This window comes from Danio rerio, chromosome 20 (assembly GCF_049306965.1).
Source record: "Danio rerio strain Tuebingen ecotype United States chromosome 20, GRCz12tu, whole genome shotgun sequence".
NCBI classification, from domain to species: domain Eukaryota; kingdom Metazoa; phylum Chordata; class Actinopteri; order Cypriniformes; family Danionidae; genus Danio; species Danio rerio.
Window position 1 is genome coordinate 23,506,179 of NC_133195.1, and position 23,689 is coordinate 23,529,867.

The 23,689-nt window shown below is 36.7% G+C and overlaps 1 protein-coding gene across 11 annotated transcripts in view; it reads left to right on the forward strand.

Annotated features, from left to right (window-relative positions):
* Window positions 1–23,689, forward strand: part of brf1b (BRF1 general transcription factor IIIB subunit b) — a 198,941-nt gene that overhangs the window by 141,984 nt on the left and 33,268 nt on the right. For 7 of the 11 annotated variants that reach the window (XR_012395401.1, XR_012395399.1, XR_012395402.1 and 4 more), the window contains 4 exon segments: window positions 12,546–12,610; window positions 16,326–16,407; window positions 16,768–16,820; window positions 19,058–19,329. Coding sequence is in view for 3 of the 11 variants with exons in the window: in XM_068215387.2 (XP_068071488.1) it covers window positions 12,546–12,610; window positions 16,326–16,407; window positions 16,768–16,820; window positions 19,058–19,329 (472 nt within the window). In the remaining 8 variants the exon portion in view is untranslated. 11 annotated transcript variants of the gene reach the window in all.

Genomic DNA, 23,689 nt, shown 5'->3' on the forward strand with positions numbered 1-23,689 from the left:
ATTTAATTGTAAATTTTTGCTATTTTTTACATTTTGGAAGTGTGTTATTGTTTGCTAAATTTAAATATATTACAGATATTTTTCATTTCTTTAAAAAATGCTAAAGTTTAATATTAGATTAAGAACCAAATAAATATCTTGTGCTAGTGCACAGTTGTTCTTTTAGCATTAAAACTATACTAATTCAATCACAATAGTCGATTTGTACTCTGATTAGTTCACTTGATTTAATGTTCGCTATTCTGATTCTGACACTCATATCATTTTTTTTTTGTAATTAATTTTTTATTAGTTTTTATTCGAATGGGCCTTGTGTACAGCTGGTTTTTAAGGTTGCTGAAATAATTAAAAGTTTGACATGACTTTTTTTAAACAGCAAATGTATATATGATCAGAATCAGTTAAATAATCAGTCAGTTAAACAGACCTAAGCAGTTATTCTTTTGCTCAAGTGTAAAACCAGATATAAAGGCATTTAAATTCAAACGTTGTCAGGAGCAGCAGCCACTAGCGATATTGTGGTATAAATAATGTTCATATTTGAAAGACGTGGTTCTTCCAATTGCAAATTAAAGCTTTGATTCTTGTGAGGTGTGAGACCCACATTACACTGTGTCTCAATCAAGCAGTGTAAATCATTGAGTTTGAAAAAGAAAGATTTTAAATGTGGCTAGTTTTTAATAATAATAATAATTCCCTACATTTATATAGTGCTTTTCTGAACACTCAAAGCACTTTTACACATTTTTGGGGGAATCTCCAGGCCAGGCCACACACCAGCTGATTGGTGGAGAGGAGACAGAGCAATTATCATATGAAGATGGTTTGGAGACCAGGATTTGTTAAACCCCTACTCTTTTTCACACCACAGAGAGTCAGGTCCTCAGTTTAACGTCTTATCCGAAAGACAGCAGTCACTGAGCAGTCTCCTTCACTATACTGGGGCATTAGGAACTAGACAGATCGCAGATTGAGCGCCCCCTGCTGGCCTCACTAACACCACTTCCAGCAGCAGCCTAGTTTTTCCATGTTTCATGTGAGCGTTGCAGAGAGCTAGCTGCCAGCTAGTCAATGGCATGAATTTTATAATATTTAAACTGTTTAAATATTTGTTCAACACATTTCTAAACATAATAGTTTTAATAACTAAATTATTTGATATATTTACTGTAGATAGTGGATACTAGTTTGATATCAAGATACTTGTATTCAGCTATAAATGTAATTTAAAGGCTTAACTAGGTTAATTAGGCAAGCCATTGTATAACAATGATTTGTTCTGCAGTTCTGCAGCCAACTGAAAAAAAATAGCTAAAGAGGGCTAATAATATTGACTTTAAAATGTTTGTTATTATTATTATTATTATTAAAACAGCTTTTATTCTTGCCAAAATAAAACAAATAAGACCTTTTTTTAAGAAAATACTTATATATAAAGGCTTATATATAATAAATGTTTTTGGAAATACTGTGAAAATTTCTTTATTCTGTTAAATATCACTTGAGAAATATTTGGAAAATAATAAACGTTGCATATGATCTATATACAGTATATATATATATATATATATATATATATATATATATATATATATATATATATATATATATATATATATATTGTTAATTATGATTGTCCTCAGGAATGTCCATCTATTGTTAGTTCATTAACTAAAATGAATACAAAAACATCAATTTCAATACTAAGCAGCTAATCTAGAAGTAAATGTATATGTCTTGTATATGTATATAGGGGCATGTCATCATGTGTTTCCTGCAGCACACACTGATTGATTACACCTGCTTGCAACTCCTCCCATACTGCATTGCTGCACTGCGTTTAACATGATGCTGTGGTGATGCTGCCTCATGCTTTGTTGCTTTCTGAACATGGACCCTCCCTCCTTCATGCCACTCCTGCACGCATGTGTAAAGTATCGATCCCGGGTCTGCATGCAGTCAGACAGATGTGCTTGATTCAGAGTGATAGGCCGGTGGCTCGGGGAGCGAGGGGGGAGATGGGAGATTGCCTGTAGATGGAGATGACAGTTACTCCAGGAGGACATTCAGTGAATGACGCACGGGGAAAGCACTGCTTCTGCAGGCAAATACAGCATTTAACCTTTCAAGCGGATGTGCTTGACGTGATCAAAACATGCTGAGGGATAGCGGAGAGCAAAAAGCCTCTTTAGTAGTCTATCCACATTTAGAGTTAACTGCATGTGGGGAATGTCAATGTGTTAGGGCTGAGATATGTAGACTGATCTAAAAGATGCTGTAGTTGCCTACTGTAGCTGACCTGAAGACAAGAATACACACACACACACACATATATTCTTCACTTCTTGGCCTGTTTGCCCATAGCACAGACAGTAGGAGCAGGTGGTGAGGTTGGAAAAGGCCCTTAGAGGTTATCATGCCATATTGCAAGAGTTTTTTTTTCCACCTTGTCCTCTTTTTTGTTTGTATGAGCATGAAACACACTCCGTCTGTGAGCTCTTTTGGTTTGTTTTTAAGCATCAGACAGATAAGCTACTTTACTTGTTAGGTGCATGAAGATTTCTGTAGTTAGCATCAATAGAAATCAAATAATTCATTCTAAGAATATAACACAATGTTGGACACCATCTAGAAACAGATTTGATGAAATAAAGTTGTAGTATGAAATATAATGGCTGGCATAATAATCAGAAAATGTATGTAATTTGCGCTTTCAACCCAAAATGCCAGTTTTGCTCCCAATATTCATTAATTTCTGTGGCATTTCACAGCGGAGCATCAAGCGGATCTGTTTATTTGCATAATGATTCATATGATTCATTATGTAATCTGGATTATGTTCAGTCAAGTGCGTGCGGTTCCCTCGCTGAAATATGTTGAAGCATATTGCATTATGAGCATTTAATCTTGTTATGTGCCTTCGTCATATCGTTACATAGCCAACATGCCACATTATCAGAGACCAGCGGCAGTTTGTCCAGAAATAAACAGTATAAAATCTCAGAAATCTGTATCTTTTTTGGAAAATTCAAAGGAAAGTTTTGAAAGACCGTCACCCAGTTTTTTTCTGGTCGATTGCTGGTCTACTGAAGCTTGTGTTGAACATCAATAATATCAAATGATTGGATCTCCTTTGCTTCTCATGAATAAATACTGTGATGCCATATTGGAGTCGGGATGAATAATCATAATACCCATAATACATTTTGGTTTGATCAAACCATACAGTAGATATTTTAAATTCCATTGACAAGTCATATAAAGTAGGTTTTAAATTGGGATTGGGAATTGTATTTTAATGATGATTTTCACCTTTTTTAATCTAGAGTCACCAGTTGTATTTAAACATATATGTATACAAACTTAAAGTTATTTAATTAGAAAAGAGTAGGTAAAATTATTTATATATTGTCCCTTTTGCTTTAATAGGAAAAAATAACAATCTAGAAAACAATTTCGTTTAATCGCTCATGCTTAAGTCTGTCTAGATCAGGAGTGCCCAAACTCAGTCCTGGAGTGATGGTGCCCTGCAAAATTTAGTTCCAACCTCAATCAGACACATCTGGGCTAGCTAATCAAGCTCTTACTAGGCTTTTACAGTGGTTTTAAGGCAAGTTGGAGCTAAAATCTGCAGGACACTGGCCCCCCAGGGCCGACTTTGGACACCCCTGGTCTAGATGTATATTACTTTCTTCCTCTTCGAGTTATTTTAAATAATATCCAGTTTTTTTTAGCTGTGTTATGGCAGTGAATGGCACTCAAGGTTTAAGCTACAAAAAGGTAACATCAAATTCAAACATCAAAGAGGTTATTGCACACTGAATCTGAAATTTTCGTCTGTAATCATATTGACAGGCTGCCTCTAAAACTTTCGTCGGTCATAAAAAGTTAGATTTTGTTCTGATTTTTGCATCCGAAAAATCACTTTGGGAGGTGTTTTGACTAACACAGTCCATTAAAATAAAGACAAAATGTGGTGGACAGTTAACAACCACTGTATGTTGGATTCAGTGACTGACGCACATCTGCCCTGCTGTTGCTTGGTGTGTGTGTCCATACGTTTGACAGACTGCCCTTAGACATTATAATAGAAAGCATGGTCCACTTTCCGTTCGTTGCTTGGACACGTCAACACGGCCAGCATCTATTTTAATGTCTATACGTACTGCCAGTCTTTTCAGGATTTGATTAGGCATGTGAATGTGTGAAATATCCCAAGCAATGTATCAAAATTCCACTTATTTCCTGAAATAAACTTTCTATTTCAGGATAATCCTGCGCATCTCTTGGATAATGAGCTGATCTCTCCATCTCTATGCAGTATTGGATGAGCTCCATATATGCAGCCTATTTTTCTTTCTGTTTCTACTTTGGAGAAGAGAGGAGAACAAAGTGTTGCTGCTTAATCTGACTCTGAAATGTTTTGCGTTTTTTTGTAATGGATTAATTAATACACATCGGACTCTTTTTGCAAGGTTTGTTTACGTGACAAACTTTTCGCATATGAATACGAAAAAAACTTATACGAAAATTTCAACTCCAGTGGCTTGATGAATGCCCTTTTAAGTAGAGTGATGGGTTTTAGATTTTGGCAAGAAAAATATCCTAACGGTGTCTCTCTAGAAACCTATACACTTTAACCAATCACACAATGATATTTTCATATATATATATATATATATATATATATATATATATATATATATATATATATATATATATATATATATATATATATATTTTTTTTTTTTTTTTTTCATATATTTTCAGCCAATTGTTATGTCCCTTTATATATTAATTCTGCTCTTTTTTATTTTTGGGAAGTGTTCTGTAGCTGCGTCCCAAATGGCACACTATACACTATGCACTCATGCACTATGTACTTATGCACTTACACACTCAACAGGATAGTATATGTATGTAGTGTCGTCCCAAATGGCACACTAATGTTTATTTACTAAGCGGAAATTCAAACCGTTTCCCTGATGACGTTAGACGGTCGCCAAATCAGTGAAATAAACGACCGAATTATCAGATAATACCTGCCGTGAGTATAACCGCATTCACCATCGGGAGGCGCTAAAATCACTCTCGTAGGAGAATTTTGCTTTCACCATCAAAAATAAATAAAGTTATTCAACATGTGCGTCTGATAGCTCCGCCCCTTCCGCTACGTAAGCAAACCTGCGGTCGTTGAGTGCGTGAAGTGTCCATCACTACACACTTCATTTTAGCGGCTGAATGAGTGCATCATCCGGGTAATTAAAGTGCACTTATTATTTTTAGAGTTTTCAGTGTGAACACACTACTTACACTATTTATACTACAAAATGGCGTAGAATAGTGCATAAGTATGCGATTTGGGACGCAGCTTGTGTCTCTCTGCAGGAAGTAGCTGCTTGCTCCTTTGTTTTGTCCTGCCCCTGCTCCAATTGATGCCACACCCTGCCTTGTCGGCTGACTCCTGGCTGCCTATAAATTCTTCCTCTGTCACTTCCTGTTTAGCTGTTTGAGCTCACTTGTGGTTGATAGTGGTGTGTTTATGGTTATAGAAAAAAAGTGTGTGTTTGTTTGTTAGGTTTGTTGAATTGGAGTTTGTCTAAGTGTTTCAGAAAGATCTGTGAAGGTAGTTAGTGCTTTAGTTCTTGCTTTGTTGATGTTGAAAATCTGACCTCTGCCTGTTAAATGACTACTCTGCTGTTTTATAGTGGTGGGCAAAGCGAGGCTTCGTGAAACACTGAAACAGTCGAAGCAACTGTGTCGAAGCTTCGAAACGTTTCGAAACTCCACTCTACGGTGACACCTAGTGGTCATTTTATTTGTATTGCACTGAAACAGCTTCAGCAAAGAACAGTTGAGCAAATTGAGGTATGAAACCCCACTTTGTAGCCTAGAACCTACAAGTGGTTTAGTCAAGCAGTTAGAGTTCGTAATAGTGGGTTCGAATCCAGGCTGATACAGCTATTTTGAAATGCTTTAATACCAGTTGGTATTGCTTTGTTCTTGTATCGTTTTGTTTCAACATTGCTCTGACATCCGAATAAACACCTTGTAAATAAATTTGCATTGTTTTGGTCATAAAACAGGGTTGTTGCTAGATCTAGATCAGGGGTCCGTTCTTCGTACCTCGCTTAAATGATCTAAGATGATTTGGCAGATCCTGGATCTTTTAATCTTGATAACTGATCTCTCGCTAATTTGGTTCTTCAAACAAGTTCGCGAATCAGATTAGAATGTCTGGATAAACTGATCTGAGATCGCTGCGTGTGTTGTGAAGGACAGATCTATCGATCCTCGAAATCATGATCAGCAATGCAACGATTGGCTGACGGCACAGCAGCGTAATGACATCATCTGATTAATATTCAATTATCCATGTGAGCAAAATTACGTTAAATTAGCAGAAACGGTTTGTTAAATATGACACGCAATAACCTTCCACATTTGTTGTGAGCTGCAGGCTTTACACTTCCATGTGTCAAGAGTATTCATCATGTATTTCAGTGCATATCAGTGTATTTAGTTCCACATTTAGAAAAATATTTTCTTTATTATAATAGCCGTTTTTTTAATCGGTGTAAAGAATAACTGGTTGTTTACAAAAACATTTTGATATTGGTAAAGGCGTCTGCAACTTTTGTGAAGCATCAAATCACTATTAACTGTCAAAACATGTTTATGACTGCATTAATGTATTATTGCTTTTAAAAAGTCACATATTGTGCATTTCTATTATACACAATTTGTACTAAGCGATCTAAAAAGTTCATATCAATAGGTTTTCTCTTTGCACCACCTCTTTGTACTTTCATTTCGAGAGTGCAGATTGCATAAGTTTTATTAATATATATAACTTTATTTTATTAATAACTATAACTTATATATATATATATATATAGTTTAAAAAATATGTACCATTTTCCCAAGTGTATATAACTACAACTGTAAGAAAATATCAGAATTCGGTACATACTTTCTGTATATATTTGCCTGAACTGAGCCGATCTAATCCTGTTTATATGAATTGAACCTGCTCCCGATCAGGTTTGACCTAGCAGAACTGTTGCTATGACAACAACTCTCGGATCAGCTTTAAAGAACGAAACGATCCTGGATCGTGTCAAATCGTCAATATCCAAATCCAGTTAACTGAGTAATCCACGTACGAAGAACAGACCCCAGGTGTTTCGGATCATGCTTCGGTGCAGTGTTTCAAAACACTTGCGCTTCGGGATCTCGACACTGTGTCGAAACGTCAGTTTCATGTCAGCCATCCCTACTGTTTTGCCCCTTTTTGGATTTGTTTGCTGATTGTAAATATTTGTACATAGTAAGTAGGGAGCTTGACGCCATTTTCTTTTGTACCTTCTTTAATTGATTGTTTTTGTGGACTAGGGAGTAAGGTAAGAAAGTGCATTTTAATTTCTTTCTTTTTGCTGAAAATAGAGGAGATTTAAATTTAGATTGTTTTGTTTGTTTTGGCCTGGTCAGCTTCTGAAGTTGAAAAAAAATCGAAAAAAATCATTGTGTAAATAAAATCTTTATATATTTTCTTAAGCAGCATTGTGTGTGTAGTCTTCCCTTTCATGTTACCTCCTTACCCCTAGACGGGGCGTAACAACACAATGGTTCATATTCACAACTACTACTGAATGGACAATCAATCTTTTTGCTTTACAATATTTTGACCACACCTTAAGTGTAATAAAGTCTCTAGTTCTCTGCTGGTTGCAAACTTACCTTAACCCATGTGACCTTTGGGTGGCTTCATTTTACATTTTCAACCCCCTCTGTAACTAGAGCTCATTGTAAGGTGCTACCTTCATCTATCCAACCCCAATCATCCACATGGCAACCTTCTAAAGACCAGAAACCTGATCGTGCCATGTTGTTTTTTCTTTTTTCCCCTTCTATCCATGCCGGCTGTGCAGTCGCTCTGGGGAAACGCTGTGATTTGCTCCACTGGGTTTGATATGTGACAGCCACTGCAAGCTGCCTACAAACAAGCCCAATTCCCTCATAGACCAGTGTGCCCATGTTGGTCCATGCCTGAGCAAGTATCCTATCTCCCTCTTATAGGAGAGATACCTGAATGCAATTACATTCCTGCTAAACATTTAAAATTCACCTCTACCATCAAAACCAGGTGTTAGTGGAGCAGGCAACAGGAGGTATGGAGAATATAATAGATGGCATGGAAAAGGCAGTAAGAAGAAACAATGCATCTGAGAAACTGACATCTCCTATAAACCATATGACATACAGTTAAAGTCAGAATTATATTATATACTGTAGTTGAATTATTAGCTCCCTGTGTATATTTTCCTCCAATTTCTGTTTCAAGGTTTCAATACGTTTCTAAACATAATAGTTTTAATAACTAACTTCTAATAAATGATTCCTTTTGTTTTTGCCATGCGACAGTACAAAACATTTTACTAAACATTTTTCAAGATACTACTAGTATTCTGCTTAAAGTGCATTTTAAAGGGTTGATTAGGCAAGTCATTATATAATGATGGCTTATTTTATAGACAATTGGAAAAAATACATATTGCTTAAGGGGGCTAATAATATAAAAAAACAGCTTTTATTCTAGCCAAAATAAAACATTAAGGGCCCTATCATACACCCGGCGCAATGTGGCGCAAGGCACGGCGCAATAGTCTTTTGATAGTTTAAGCTTGCATGGCGCAAGAGTCGTTTTGAGGCGTTGCGCTACGCTGTTTACATAGCAAATGCATTAGCGCTCATTTGTGCGCCCATAGGCGTTCTGGTCTAAAAAGGCAGGCGTTCTGAGGCGGACCGCAGGCACGTTGCTATTTTGAGAAACTATAATAGATTTTTCATTAGACCAAAACTAACCCGGTCTAAACTCCGGCGCATAAGCGGAGTTATGCCTCGCTTATGCACTGCTTAATACGCACAAGAGAGCAATAGGCAAATATCTTTACATATGAAAAAATTTAAATATTAAGGATATATATATATATAGGATATAATAAAAATAGATATAGGATATAAATATAAAGGATTAAAATATTACAAAACATATTATTTTCTAGCCTACATTAATATGAAAAATCACTGCTTTTATGTCTTCTTCATCTCGGGAGGCTTTTTCAGTTCATTCATAACAATTTGCTTTTGTATAATGTTATTATTATTAGCAGTATTGTTTATTATATCTATATTTATATTTGTTTTAATAAAAACAAGCTTAGATTTGCCCACCTGTCAGGTTTTAGACCATATGGGGCACAGCATGTGTTTTTGGATATAACTCAGGTTTTTGAGCACATTTTGTTATTATTGTTTATTTATTCGTTTGCTGGAAATTATAACTGAATTTAGAAATAGTTTTGAAACGAATATTTGCGCTTAACAAACAAAATTATTTATTTATAGACTAATTGATGTCTGTGCATAAAGGTTTCCCTATCCAAGAGCGAATGTGAAAGTAGTTCCATTATCTCTCATTCTCACTCAGTAGATGCTCTGTTTAACAGTTTTCTGTTAAAAAACTGTTAACTGTTTGCTAGTGAAATGCTCATTTTTTCCACTTAGACTTACTTTGCGCCCTGTAAATAGCGAATGTGCTCTTGGCGCGACGCAGCTGGCTCTTAAAGGGAATGGGAGATGAGACTCTAATTGGTTTATTCTCGAAAACACCTCTATAACTCATTAAGAAAATAAACTCAACGCTTTTAGACCATGCTCCATGGTGCAAAGCAGGTTTTCCCGTCCTTAAATTAGCAAAAACGCGTTCTGACACACCCTGAAAGCGTTTGCGCCCCTGCGTTTTTCGCTCTAGGCATGGACCGTCAAAATAGAGCCCTAAGACTTTCTCCAGAAGAAAAAAAATATTTTATGTTTGGTAAAATAATAATTAATGGCATTAATTATTCATTTAGTAAAATAATTTATAATGGTATCGTCTTGTTCCAATAGGTGGAATTTGAGGGTTTTGTATAAAATGCAGACGTGGATTTAGCTGGTTTTTATGCAAAAGTGAATTTATCTTGTTAAAAAACAAAGAATTGTCTAAAGTGACAAATCTTTATTTTATTTACTAGCTAATAACCTTATTATTACCTATGAAATGAAACGTCTCAACCTTATCAGAGGAGCCTGACAGAAAATGCTCATTTACAAGAAAAGAGGTCTGATGGGTTTAGAGGTTTTTGCATAGAGAGAGAGATAGAGAGAGAGAGAGAGAGAGAGAGAGAGAGAGAGAGGGAGAGAGAGAGAGAAAAATTGTTAGGGAAACAGCTTTTTATTACGTTTATAGACCACCTGGTTTCTGAAAATGCCAAATGATCATTCTTTAAAGATATTGGTTGCATTTGACTTGATGCAGTATAGGGCAGACAAGGTTTGTAATGACAAATCACAACCACTGGACAAGGAAGCACTTGCTATCAAATGGAGTATACATTGAAAGGAAGTACATTCAACTGTGAGGTTATGCTACCATACCCTTAAAAAGACTAAATGTAGATTTAACATTGAACGAAGTGTGTTTTTTAGGAAACCAGCTTTAAATATGAGCAGCTAAAGTAGGAATTTAATGCCCAGGACATGCAAATATCAAAGTGCAAAAAGTTAACCCTATAAAATATAAAGGCAGCTGTATATGTTTACTTATAGTCTTCTCCGGCCTTTAAAAGGTAAACAGGAATATAATCAAATTTGTTTATTGTGTTAAATGTCTTCTTTATACAGTATTTTTTTCTTTTTTCTTTTTAGTTACACTTTATTTAAGTTGTCATTTTGCAGTGTAACTATTTTTTTTATTTAACTACTGAGGAATGTTAATTAACTACATGTACTTACTATGTTTGAATGCAGGATTGGTTTAGTGTTAGTTGCATGTAATTGTTCATCATCCATTATAATTACTATAGGAAGTGCATGGAACACGTAACAAGTACAGCCTCATATAAATAGGTAACTTTTTTTCTCTTTTTTAAAATGATTATATATTAGGTTTTACAAGTAATCACTATTTCAGTTTTTTTTCTCCTATATCAAAATTTCCTCTTTTATTTTAATAGTGTTACCTGCCTTTTCTTTGTAATTGTTTGTGAAATGTAACATTCGTTTCAGAGTGAAAATTCCGCACTACTTTTTATTTTATCATAGCTCTGGATTTTACATCTCGCTGGTTTAAGCCCCGGCTGTGCTGTTGGCTTTTCTGTGTGGAGTTTGCATGTTTTCCCCGTGTTGGCGTGGGTTTCTTCTGGGTGCTCCGGTTTCCCCCACAGTCCAAAGACATGCGCTATAGGTGAATCGAATAAGCTAAATTGGCCATAGTGTATGTGTGCGAATGAGAGTGTATGGGTGTTTCCTAGTGCTGAGATGCAGCTGGAAGGGCATTCCCTGCATATGCTGGATAAGTTGGAGGTTCATTCAGCTGTGGTGACCCCTGATTAAAAAAGGGACTAAGCCGAAAAGAAAATGAAAGAATGAATGATTGTGTAATGTTATGTGTACTTCAGATATTTAAATGTGCTCTCCCAGGCCGGTCTCACTTTGAAAAAGCCAAAGCGTGTGAATGAGAGTCGGATGGCCACAGCAGAGATGATATTCAGATCTCTCTATGTTCAATTAATGAACATCTGGTCCTGATCCACCGAGGCTCCACAAATCTAATCACACTTATCCCAGGCCAACATTTTGCAGCTCTTCATATTTGGAGAAAGCATTTTTGTTGCATGAAAATCAGCTTTAAAGAGAGAAATGTTTTGTCTGGGTGTCATTGTTTGCATGTTTTGAGGTCTTTAAATATAAGTTTAAAAGCCTAGCTAGATCGTGCTAATGGAAATCAGATCCAAATAGTTTCTTTTGCGTTATCTAGATAGTTTATACATGATCCGTTATGAGTAAACACTTGATTACTGCATTCCAGTGTTCGCATGTGATTTCAATTCACCCACTGAATTCCCATTTACAGGAAGAAATGCTGTTTTATATTGTGATGGGTTTCTTTCATCATGTCTATTTACAACACTCTCGTCTCGCCCTGATTTCATGTATATTTATATATTCTCACAGACACATGCTAATTGTATTCAGGTGGTGTTTATAACACACATTTATGTAAATCTGAGGTTTGATTAAAGCTTTGCATTTGCATACCGTAACATTGGTATTTGCCTCCATATGAGGTTTTAATTTAGGGATTAATAAGTGTGACATCGTGGATTTCAAGACAATTTGGGAAAGTATTTAAGGAACGCACAAAATCCTTTCATATCACTGCTAAGCCTATTAATGGCAATTAAACAACAAAGAGCTGGCAGCGTGTGCATTATTGAGAGAACGCCACCAAAGTACTTCCTGTGTAGTGTACCATCTCTGGCAGCTGCCGACTCCAGTCAAGCAGGACGCTTATCTTCGGTTTCATTCCTAAATAGGAAACAAAATATCCTGGCGGTAAACCTTGTGTCATGTGCCAGGTCATTGCTGTCTTGAAATCACTTAATCATTTTTAATCACATTTTTCTTAGTTTATTAATTTGTTTGTGTTTTTCCTTTTGTAGTGGAAGAAAAATCAGACAGTGGGGAGCTAGATTTGGATGGGATTGATGAAGATGAAATTGAAAAGGTATGTAGTCTGTTTTTAATGAGCTTAAGAATTTTCACATCATTTTAATCTACAAATGCTTTTTTCTTAAAGGGATAGTTCACCCACCGATGAAAGCTTACTCATTATTTATTCACCCTCAACTGGTTCTAAACCTTTAAGAATAATTATTTTGTTAAACACAGAAGAGGATAGGGCAACATGGTGGGTCAGTGGTTAGCACTGTTGCCTCACAGTAAGAAGGTCGCTGGTTCGAGTCTCAGCTGGATCAGTTGGCATTTCTGTGCAAGTGGTGCTCACTGCAGAGCCACTTGGGCAGAGCTGAGCTCCAGCAATGGGGAGCTCCAGCTCCTTTTTTTTTATTGAATAATTTAAAATTAGCAACAATTAGAAAAACCCAGGGGATGACAACAAACAAGGAAAAAGACGACAAAAAGACAAAAAATATTAAATACAAACATGTAAATACAGCTTAAATTCTGAATTTCAAAAATTCAAAATAATAAATAGTGGCTAGCAATCACTAAACTTGCTTTTGTGTATACTGAATTTTGCCAACAGAAGTAATAAATGGATTAAAAAGTACTCTTTGTGTAATGATCTGTTAAATGTAAGAAAACCAAATAAAACATTTTTAAAACAAAGTTGAAAACCGGGCAAAAGATGGATTCTAATAAAAGAGCAGAAATCCAACCCAAAATTAACTACATATGGGCAACTCCAAAACAAATGATAATATGTTTCTGTATGTAGGCCACAAAACGTTCAGCATGTATCAATTTCACAATTAAACCTGCTTGCAAGAAAGTAATTACTGGATAGTGTTTGTCCTCCTTCCTTGCACTTCTTCTACAAGTGATGTCACTCGGGGTTGGGGTGGGTGTACGCATTAAAACAGCTTATAGGAGGAGGAGTTGTAACTCAAGCTCCCCCTCGCTGGAGCTCAAGTGGCTCTGCAGCGAGCAGTATCTGTTTCTGTGTGGAGTTTGCATGTTTCTCACTGTTTTCGTGTGGGTTTCCTCCGGGTGCTCTGGTTTCCCCCACAGTCCAAAGACATGCGCTATAAGTGAATTGAATTAACAAAATTGGCTGTAGTGTGAGTGTATCAGTGTTTATGGGTGTTTCCCAGTACTAGGTTGCAGCTAGAAGGGCATCCGCTGTGTAAAACAAATGCTGGATAAGCTGGGGGTTCATTTCGCTGTGGCGATTCCTGATGAATAAAGGGACTAAGCCGAAGGAAAATAAATGAACGATTGAATGAAAGAAGATCTTTTGAAGAAAGTTAGATATTGGTAACCATTAACTTCCACAGTAGGAAAAACAATTACTATGGAAGTCAATGGGTGTCTTTCACTAACCATGCATACACACAAATTTATGCATAAAATGTGCATATAGACGTGTTGTGAGAAGCTCAAACGTGTGTATAAATACGAAAAATGTATGCAAATATTAGTGAATGAGACCCAATGTTTCTATCATTTTTTCTTTTGTGTTCAACTGAAAAAAAGAAACTCCAACAGGTTTGTGACAATTGAAGGGTAAATAAATAATGACACAATTTTCAGTTTTGGGCAGGGGTCTAAAACTGCCGGCCGCAACTGACATCAAAATTTAATAAGATTTGAATCAGTATCATCAGCTATGTTTCCATCTAAAACTGTGAATTAACTTGATGCACAAAACTACAATATGGCATAAAAGACGTGCGAATAAAGCAGCGTTTCCATCCAATGACTCAAAGAGAACAAAATCATCACTTCCTGATTATCTGGTGGCAAAAATCAACAGTAAAAATGAAATTTACTGCGGTTGGAAAAAATTGTGTGTATCTTTTCTTTATTTAATAAATGTCTTGCGCCTCAGAAGGCAATCCTAACACCTCCTTAAAGGCGTCAGACGCGAAGCACAGATTCATTAATAATATAATATAATAATATAAAGTCATTAATAATATAATACCACTAATACTGAAATGGTTAAGGTGTTTTAGAATGATCAAAACTACTTTTAGATGTTTTACATTGTGCTCAGCCTGCTAGTTTATCCATTCACACACATTTTCATCATCACATGATCTCTTATAACAAAATCACATGACCTTTTTTAATGCTCAAACTGGAATTTGTTTGGTAAGAGTGTCTCCATCGTAGTTTATGTGCATCCTTTCTTATCGAATAAAAAGTTCTACTCAGTTATGCGCATATGTTTTTATTATATTATTTATATAATATTATTATACCAAGATGCGCATATTATTTATGCGCATCTTGGTATTTCCATTAACTGTTTTTTTATGCGCATATCCAAAATGCACATAAAATAGGTGTGAGGAAACATAGCTATTGTTGTGCAGTCGCATATAGCCACTTGTGGTTTTTGACCGCCCACCATTTATATGAAGTATTGTAATATATATTCGGGTTTCTTTCAGCGTGCAGTCGAGAGTAACATACATGCAGACTATTTCTGGTGCTGATTTAAACATAAAAATATGTGTTCGTTAGTGCTCTATTTTTACTAAATCTCTATCTTTTAAAAATATTCAAGGGTCATTTGATTCTAATCAGTTTTACACCACCTGTATTTTGTTGTACAAAGACTTCATTATGGCTTACAAATTATGCTGGTGGTGTAAATATAATCAGTTGGCAAATATTCTATTAAAAGTGTCTCATTTAATAGATTGTCCTCATATGCATATTAAGATTTATATTAAAAAAGACATTCTTAAAGTTTTACTGCTGGCTGGGTTGAACAAGATGAAGTAATTGTGAATATGTACATACTTTTCCCCTTCTTTGTGTTAGTTTTACAAAAAAAGAAAGAAGAATTACTAGTAAAGTCACTAAAGTTACCAAAACTGCTTTTTGCTGCCTTACGCTATCTGTTAAGCTTTTGGTTAACAACAATTGAATGGGACAAAATAATAATTACGATTATTATGCCTATTATTAAACTGTAGTATTTTCATAGCAATTGAAACCACCCCTTCATATGCACAAGAAACAAAAAGAAGGAGCTTTGACTGCAAATACTCTGGGGAGGAATGTCTGAGTGCATCAATTACATCAGGTGTCTGCTCTTCTTGTGCCTGAATGTTAAAACAGTCCATATGATCTGTCAGTCACTGATATGGTCCCTGCCAACTTGAATTTGGGACCCCTGGTTAATATTCTTGTCTCAGTATTTTACTCGGGAAGCAAAATTATTTAGGGTAATAATACATAAATCTGACTAAATATTGTTAGATGTCTGTTCACATCAAGAATGATAACTATGTTAGTACTATTAAAATCTGCCGTCACGCCATCCTTCATCTTGACATTCTTTCTTCTGTTGAACACACAGGACCATGTACTGAAGAATGTTCACTGAGATGTATTTTTGATTTGTACTTAAGATGTCAGTGTCGGCTTTTTCCAACATTTATCAGAAGATATTGTTTTGTGTTTAACAGAAGTTGAATAAAAGATTAGAACAACCTGAGCAAGAGTAAATGATGAGAAAACTTTCACTTTTGGAGCTATTTCTTTAATTAAATCTCTTAAGACATAATTACTCATGTATATAGTACATTTGTTTTGCTGTATTATACATTAGTTTGTTGTTCTCTGATATTGGAGCTCCAGATTTCTGATCATGTCATGTAAGGTTAGAAAAAACTGCATTCCAGTTTCATAAAGATCACCTCTTAGCATTACTTCTCAGCAAAGGCCTGTTATCTTCTCTACAGTACATTTTGAATGAGATCGAGGTCGAGGCGAAGACAGAGCTGTGGATGAAACAGAACGAGGAGTATTTGAGGGAACAGAAAGGTAAGCGAACAGTAGAAGAATAGCTTAATCCATTTATTCACACAAGCTCATGCACTCAATCTGGGCTGACGTCACAGGCATAAAGATAAAAATTCAGTGAATAGAGGGATTTCATTTTTTTTAAATACTGGCACAGTGAACATAATTCCATCCCATGACTGAACTTCCTGAGATGAATCTTGATTTTCAAAATACATACACATGAAAAATACCTGTCATAGCTAAGCGATTGGCCTCCAGAAGTTAATCTGCTCAACGTTTTAAAGGCTGTTGAGTTTTAAAAGCCATTATTTTTGTTGCTTTAAGAGCTCTCGATTTAATATATCCACTGTGCTCCCATTTTGCTTTATTTTTTTACAGAAAAAGAGGAGAGAATTGCTAAAGAGAAGGAACAGGGGACCTATAAGGAGAAGGTGAGTGTGTGTGTGTCTGGCTTTTTCTTACCATTTCGGCAGGAGCTTTACTTCCACGTCGGAATCTTCAGACACTCAGCAGCTGCCAATCCTTGGAGACCGCATACTTTCCATTTTAACTTCAGTTGCTCCTCTAGTTTCACCCCATGCTCTCAGTGTCGCCTCTCTTTAACCTGTCTGCTCTGACATCTGCACCATGATTCCCTGTCGGGGTTGGATTAGCTGGCCCTGCTCTGCACCTCTAATGAGCTGCCTTGAGCCTGATAGCAATTTCAGGTACAGTAGTTCACTTTCTAACTGTGAAGAGACTTGTTCCACAATGATAGTCTAGGAACATGGTCAGCAGTGACCAGATCAGATGGGCTTGATTGCTTTTTCTGGCTACAAATGGGATTCTGTCACCTTGGTGTTGACAGCTGTTTGCCTGATATCGTTATATCAAAGGCCTAATGGGAGAAATGCACTCAGATGCCCCTTTGAAACGAATGGAAATGCTCATTTAATGGTTTTTGGCCATCACTATCACATTGTTAGGTAAAATTAAATTGAGCAAACCTGTTGCCTTAATTCATTGAAGTAATATTAACCTAATTGTATTTGTGCAATTTAAGTCTTATTTACTAATGTATTAAAAGCATTCTTTACTCCTATTAAGTCACTTTTACAGTGTATCCAGCAAGTATTCATAGCACTTCATTTTGTCCACGTTTTTTATGTTACAGCCTAATTCCTAAATGGATCAAATTGATTTATTTCCTCTAAATTCTACACACAATACCCCATAATGACAATGTGAAAATATATTTTTGAAATTGTTGCAAATTTATTAAAAATGTAAAAGCTGAAAAATCAGAGGTACATAAGTATTCAATACTTTGTTGATGCACCTTTTGCAGCAATTACAGCCTCAAGTCTGTTTGAATATGATGCCACAAGCTTGGCACACCTGTCTTTGGGAATTTTTGCTCTTTGCAGTACCTCTCAAGCTCTATCAGGTTGGATGGAAAGTGATGGTGTACAACCATTTTCAAATCTCTCCAGAGATGTTCAATAGGATTTAGGTCTGGTCTCTGGCTGGGCCACTCAAGGACACTCATTGAGCTGTTGTAAAGCCACTCCATTGATATTTTAGCAGTGTGCTTTGGGTCATTGTCTTGCTGGAAGATGAACCGTCACCCCAGCATGAGGTCAAGAACACTCTGAAGCAGGTTGTCATTCAGGATGTCTCTGTACATTGCTGCATTTATATTTCCCTCTATCATGACAAGTCTTCCAGTTCCTTCTGCTGAAAAACATCCCCACAGCATGATGTCCAGATATCCTAAGTTATATGATGTATGTTTAAGTGCTTATCATATCATGTTTTTTCCTATTTCTAATGGGTCCATTATTGTTGTTATTACATCACTTTCATACTATTGCATCCCAGGGTCCTTGGCTACACTGCTCTTTTTTAAACCTATTCCTGAATGTAGCATCTTGCGTTATTAGAAGCAAAAATGCATTCAGTGTGAATGAGCCCTTAAAGTTTCTTTAGCCCAAAATATATAATTGTAACCCTACTAATTGATCGCATTAACGTTATAGACTAAGGCAGTGCTCACATTAGGCTCACAGTAGGTTGCCTTGAGCTGTGTCGAAGCGTGATCCACAACTTTTGACGATTTTTAATGTTCATGAAAGTCTTCGTGCTGCACGTATTAAGAGATTTGCAGCTGACGTGCAGCGAAGGATTTGCATCTTTAATAAACTGTGACAGTTTGTGTTTATTGAAAAGCAAGAATGATAAATGAATCCAAATGAAGCGGTCCCTTAAAAGAGCTAAAGCCTAACTGATTTGCGCTCTGGCACACCTTTTTCAACTGGGCCAGGGCCCGATTTGGAGTGCTCACACGTGTCAAACGAAACGCACCTAGGCACAGTTCGTATCACATAGTGTGAGTATGTCTGAATTTATGGCTTTCTATAACAAATTTCAACATTTATTTTCCTTACAGTCTTTTACAAAGCATGCTGGGAGCTAGAAATCAGCTGGGTTACTTTATCTGTTGGTTGTTTAAGTAAAAAAATGGATGGTATACAGCTTAATATAATTAAAGTATGAGTTTCACTGTTCACTGTTCACTTTTGCAGTGCATTTTTAGGAAGCCAAAGGACTGTTGGCTTTAAAATCCATGGAAGCACTGACTCCAATGTTTGTTTTTCACTGCAAACATCTTTTATCCCAATTTGTCCAGCCAAAGAAGCCATCCAAGAAGCGCGAACCAATCCTGGCCAGCACTGCGGGAGAGGCTATAGAGAAGATGCTGGAGCAGAAAAAGATCTCCAGTAAGATCAATTATGATGTATTGCGGGACCTCAACAGCAAGGGCAGCGCGAGCAGCAGCACCCAACAAGCCGAGGATGTGCCCACCAGTGGCTCCGGACGCAAGAGGTTGACCCGCCGCAAGAAGCAGCCAAACAAGAGCAATCTCGGACTTGCCAAACCTGCTAGCCTCATGGGCAAGAGGTGAGAATTTAATGAAGAGTGAAAGAGTGTTTAGTTTTTGCTTTTTCTTACTTGGTTAATGTTGGCTTGCAGTGCGCTTTGCAACTTTTTCTCCTTTTTCACTCCCACTAAGTCTGTTTTTATGTAGTAAAAGGGAGCCGCTCCAAGTGGTAAGGAGACTCCTTTGTTCCCCAAACAAAAGACAGGATCAAAAAGGCTGTTCCTTTGCCCTTGAAGGACTACATTTTTCTTCTTGTCGGCCTCCAACATTTCGTCTTTGCTTTGCTCCTTTGGCTGACCTTCACAGTCATTTCCACCAGGAGAAAGCTTGTCATCAATTCAGTGCCAGGACTGTCTGTCTGCCATCACCTGGCACCCTGTAGTGCATGCTGGGAGCCTGCCCCTTCTCCAATTAATAGTCCTCCAGGGCTCCAAACATCCCTGTGAGAGAAGTAATGAATATACGACAGACGGAGCCCAAGATCATGACTTCTACACTTTGGCGTTGAAAGATAATTTCTCATTGTGTGATGTCTTTCCTCCAGTCCATTTCGTTAATGATAATTACTAATTTCATACTGAATGGTGAGATGATGATGAATCAGACATATGAACACTGTCGGAGACTTCATATCCTGAAGCTTCGAAAAGCCAATTTACTGACCCCTTCCTTTTCAATCTTATACGCACGAATGTGTTTGAAACAAACCATACTTCTCTCACATTACATTTAGTACCTTTGAAATTATACATTTGAAGTTATACAAAAATAGCTGGATCGTGTTATCACATGCTTTTGTCTGGTGGAATTGCAATATCATTTTTAAAGATTGTTTTTGTTACATTAGTTTTCAAAGGTTTAAATTTTGTAATATTTTTAATGTGGAAACAATACTTTTTAAGATGATTTGCAATGATTTAATTCAAATTTCAAAAGAACGGCATTCTTATTTTTATTTTAGGGGGAAATCTGCATTTTAAAAACAAACTTTTTAATAGCACCATATGTGTTATTCCATCATTTTTTTTATTATTTGAATTTGGTTCTTTTTTATTGCATTGTATTTGACATTTTTTTAAAGGTGCAGTATGTATGTTTGACACCCTGTGGTTGAACTCGGGATCAAAAACCAACACAATCACAGGTTGCCTGATTGAGGACCAAAAAGGCTGATTTAAATCGTGTCCTAAATAAAAGCAACAGCAGGCGATAGAAGGAATATTTTCTATATTAAAAGGAGTTTTTGTTTTAAGTAACATCTTGAATTGATATAATAAAAACAGCTTCTATTTCTTGCAGCTGAACAACAGAAATATGATCACCTCAGGTACACCTCATGTGCTTTATTCAGTGTTAAATGCTAATAATGTGAGTTTGAACGCTATTTTACATAACAATTATTTACATATACTGAAAGGAGCAGCAGATAGTTCACCTCAGATCTTGAAAATAAAATAAACCATTTGAAATTGAACTTAAGAACTGTGACTCAAAACCATTACGTATCAGTGATTCAGCATGTACATTTAATAATGTTAAAGTGAGCGCATATTCTGTGCTTCTTAATGGTTAAATATAAATTTCGTTCTCATTTTGTCTGGTGCAAACAGTCAAATTGCTTATCACTGCAAATCTCATTTCATAGCATGTTGTTAGGACATGAATGTAACCTGCTCACCTAATGTAATACCTAATTAATCACCTCATATGGATCTCTGAATCTGCGTGTCATTTCGGAGTCTGCTACTGTCCATCTGAGGTCCCGTTTCAGTCACTGACGCATGCTTTGAGAGCCTTTCTGAATGAATAAAGTAATTAAATATTTTCCATGAAGGCAACTCAGGGTGCTGAAATATAATTGGCTGAACTGGCAGTGGGCAGGTTAAATGAACCAAAACAAAGACAGTGTTCCGGCATAGAAAACACATTTTAAAAGCTGAATAACTGATTTTAGCATTGTTTTTTTTTAGATAAACAAAAATGTTCACTTGGCAAGTTTATTAAATATTTGCAAACATATAATGGTATTTTTATGCTTTAGAATAGTCAAAAACTTACGTACAGTACAGCACCTTTAAAGTTGTCTGGAATGCATTTATTAGTACTAAAGCTTTCCTTTTTCTTCTTTCTAAATTTCTTTGCTGATAGAATGCCACCATTTGGTCATGAATATGAACAAACATGACTAACTATAGCAGGACATGATGTAAGTTATTTAGCTTGAACTGGTTTTTTTTTGCCCCAAAAATTGGCTGATGCACCAGAGGCCAGTGTAAAAAATATTAAATCATCATAGTCTGATGACACTGTGGAACAAATTGGATCTTAAACTGGAATTAAGTTCCCGCTCCAGTTGAGAGAGCTTGTTCCCACTCTTGTTGAAACATGGGAGCATTCATAATGAGCTGTCATGGGAGGGCAAAGATTTTCAGTTTGGTTGCCACAACTTGCAAATAGCGACTGTCTGAGATTTAACAGATACATGGTTTAAAAGAGCTGGTTCTGGAAGAGAAAGGTGTGCAGAAATAAATGTCTAAAATGTTTTCAGGATTTACAATGCATGCAGTGCTTTCTATCACTAAATCCACCCTCCAGCTGATCAAAACACATTTATTTTGGGATATTTTTGTATATATGTATTTATGGGCCTGAACAGACTAACAGATCATTGTTACTCTTCTTCGCTGCTTTCAGTAGCTCTCAGTCCCCCTCCAGTCACTCTGTTAACCAGGTAGATTGGGTAGCTTCCCTCCTCCTTTAAACACCAGCTGCTAGACTGAACTTCTACACGACCTCCAAACTAACAGTTCAGAGAAACACTCCTGCTGAAAGATAAGAAGATAATTGCCATCCAGTTCTTTTCTTTAATTCCTTCCTCCTTTTTTTCAACCTCTTCAAACCCCCTTCCTTTTCTACCCTTGTCTTTTAGTAAAAGCTTACCATTCTTAAATCTGCCGGGATTTGCTTTTTGAAGTGTAAATCTGATCTCTGCACGTGAGGATGACCTGTCTGTGCCTCTCTTCGCGTCGTATCTCAGAAAAAGTGACAACCCAACAGAACGCTTCACCTCCCAGCTTCAACCTGCTGCCTGATCCTGTTTCTGATCCTCACTTTACAGTAACAGCTACCGCTTTGAAATAAGACTAACGATTTGAAGAGCTGCATCGACCCCAGGGACCTGAGATTGAAAAAAATTATATGTATTTCCGCTCTCCACCAGATCCAGTCTGTTTTTTTTTTTAGCTCCATGACAACGTGAGAGGAGATTGATTTGTAAATGTTAGCTTAAGGTCAGACGGTACGAGTTAAAGTCGTTCCTCTACCAGGCCTGTACTGAGTAAAGTTCATAGCACCTCTCATTTATTTTTGCCAGGCGCATCCGGAAAAAAGCCAATGAGACTTGGTGCCCTGATGTGTTTCGCAGATCCTCCTTTTTTGTTTGACCTCGCTCAGTTTCCCACACTAAAATGTCATTGTTTCCACCCTACTGTTAGTCCACTTCCAGCAGCATGGCTTTTCGCTTATTATTACAGCGGGCCCTTAATGTCCATACTGTTATAACCCATTCTGAGGGCAGGAAACCAAGGCAACCGACTGTGGAGTGTCATTCGGCCCGTCTCAATGGAGCTCCTTGTCGCCAAAAAAACCCTTCACCACCTCCTAGCAACAAGAGCAACCAAATGAGTCATTTTGTTTGTTTCAACCATGGTCACGTTGACCCGCGAACAGCGTGGAACCGTCTGGCTGTTCAGCAGAGTCATTCTCAAAAGTAAATCTATTGTAGTCGTACTCATGCTAGGCATAAGTAAGATAAGAAGGACTTCTGAGGATCATCTTGTGCCCGGTTCTTGACCTCGAAGCTAGGTGAAAAGGTTTTTGGCTGGGTCTCTCAGCATGGAGGGCTCTATTGTTTAAGGATGCCATTTATCAGTGAGTTGAGATCGGTTAGTCCGGAGGATGTCTGGTAGTGGGAGTAAGGGAGCCACATCCTGCTGATGGGAATTATGTTTGGTCAGGACAAAGCAGCTGGATTGTTTCATTTAATCTAGTGAGGTCACTTGAAATAACTCTGGATTTTAGAGTGGGTGTAATGTAATCACGATAATAAGGGAAGGAAATACACATTCGATTGTTGATAAACACGACACCTCAAATGAATGAAATATATGAAATGTCTGCTCATAGTTGTCTTGCCATTTTGATGACCACATTTTTATATCATTCAACATTTGATTAAATGTATTTTATGAAGCATTTAGATTTGTTAATATCTATACTGCACATCCTATTTACACTCCCCGGCCACTTTATTAGGTACAACTCTCCAACTGCTTGTTAACAAAAAATTCTAATCAGCCAATCACATGGTAGCAACTCAAT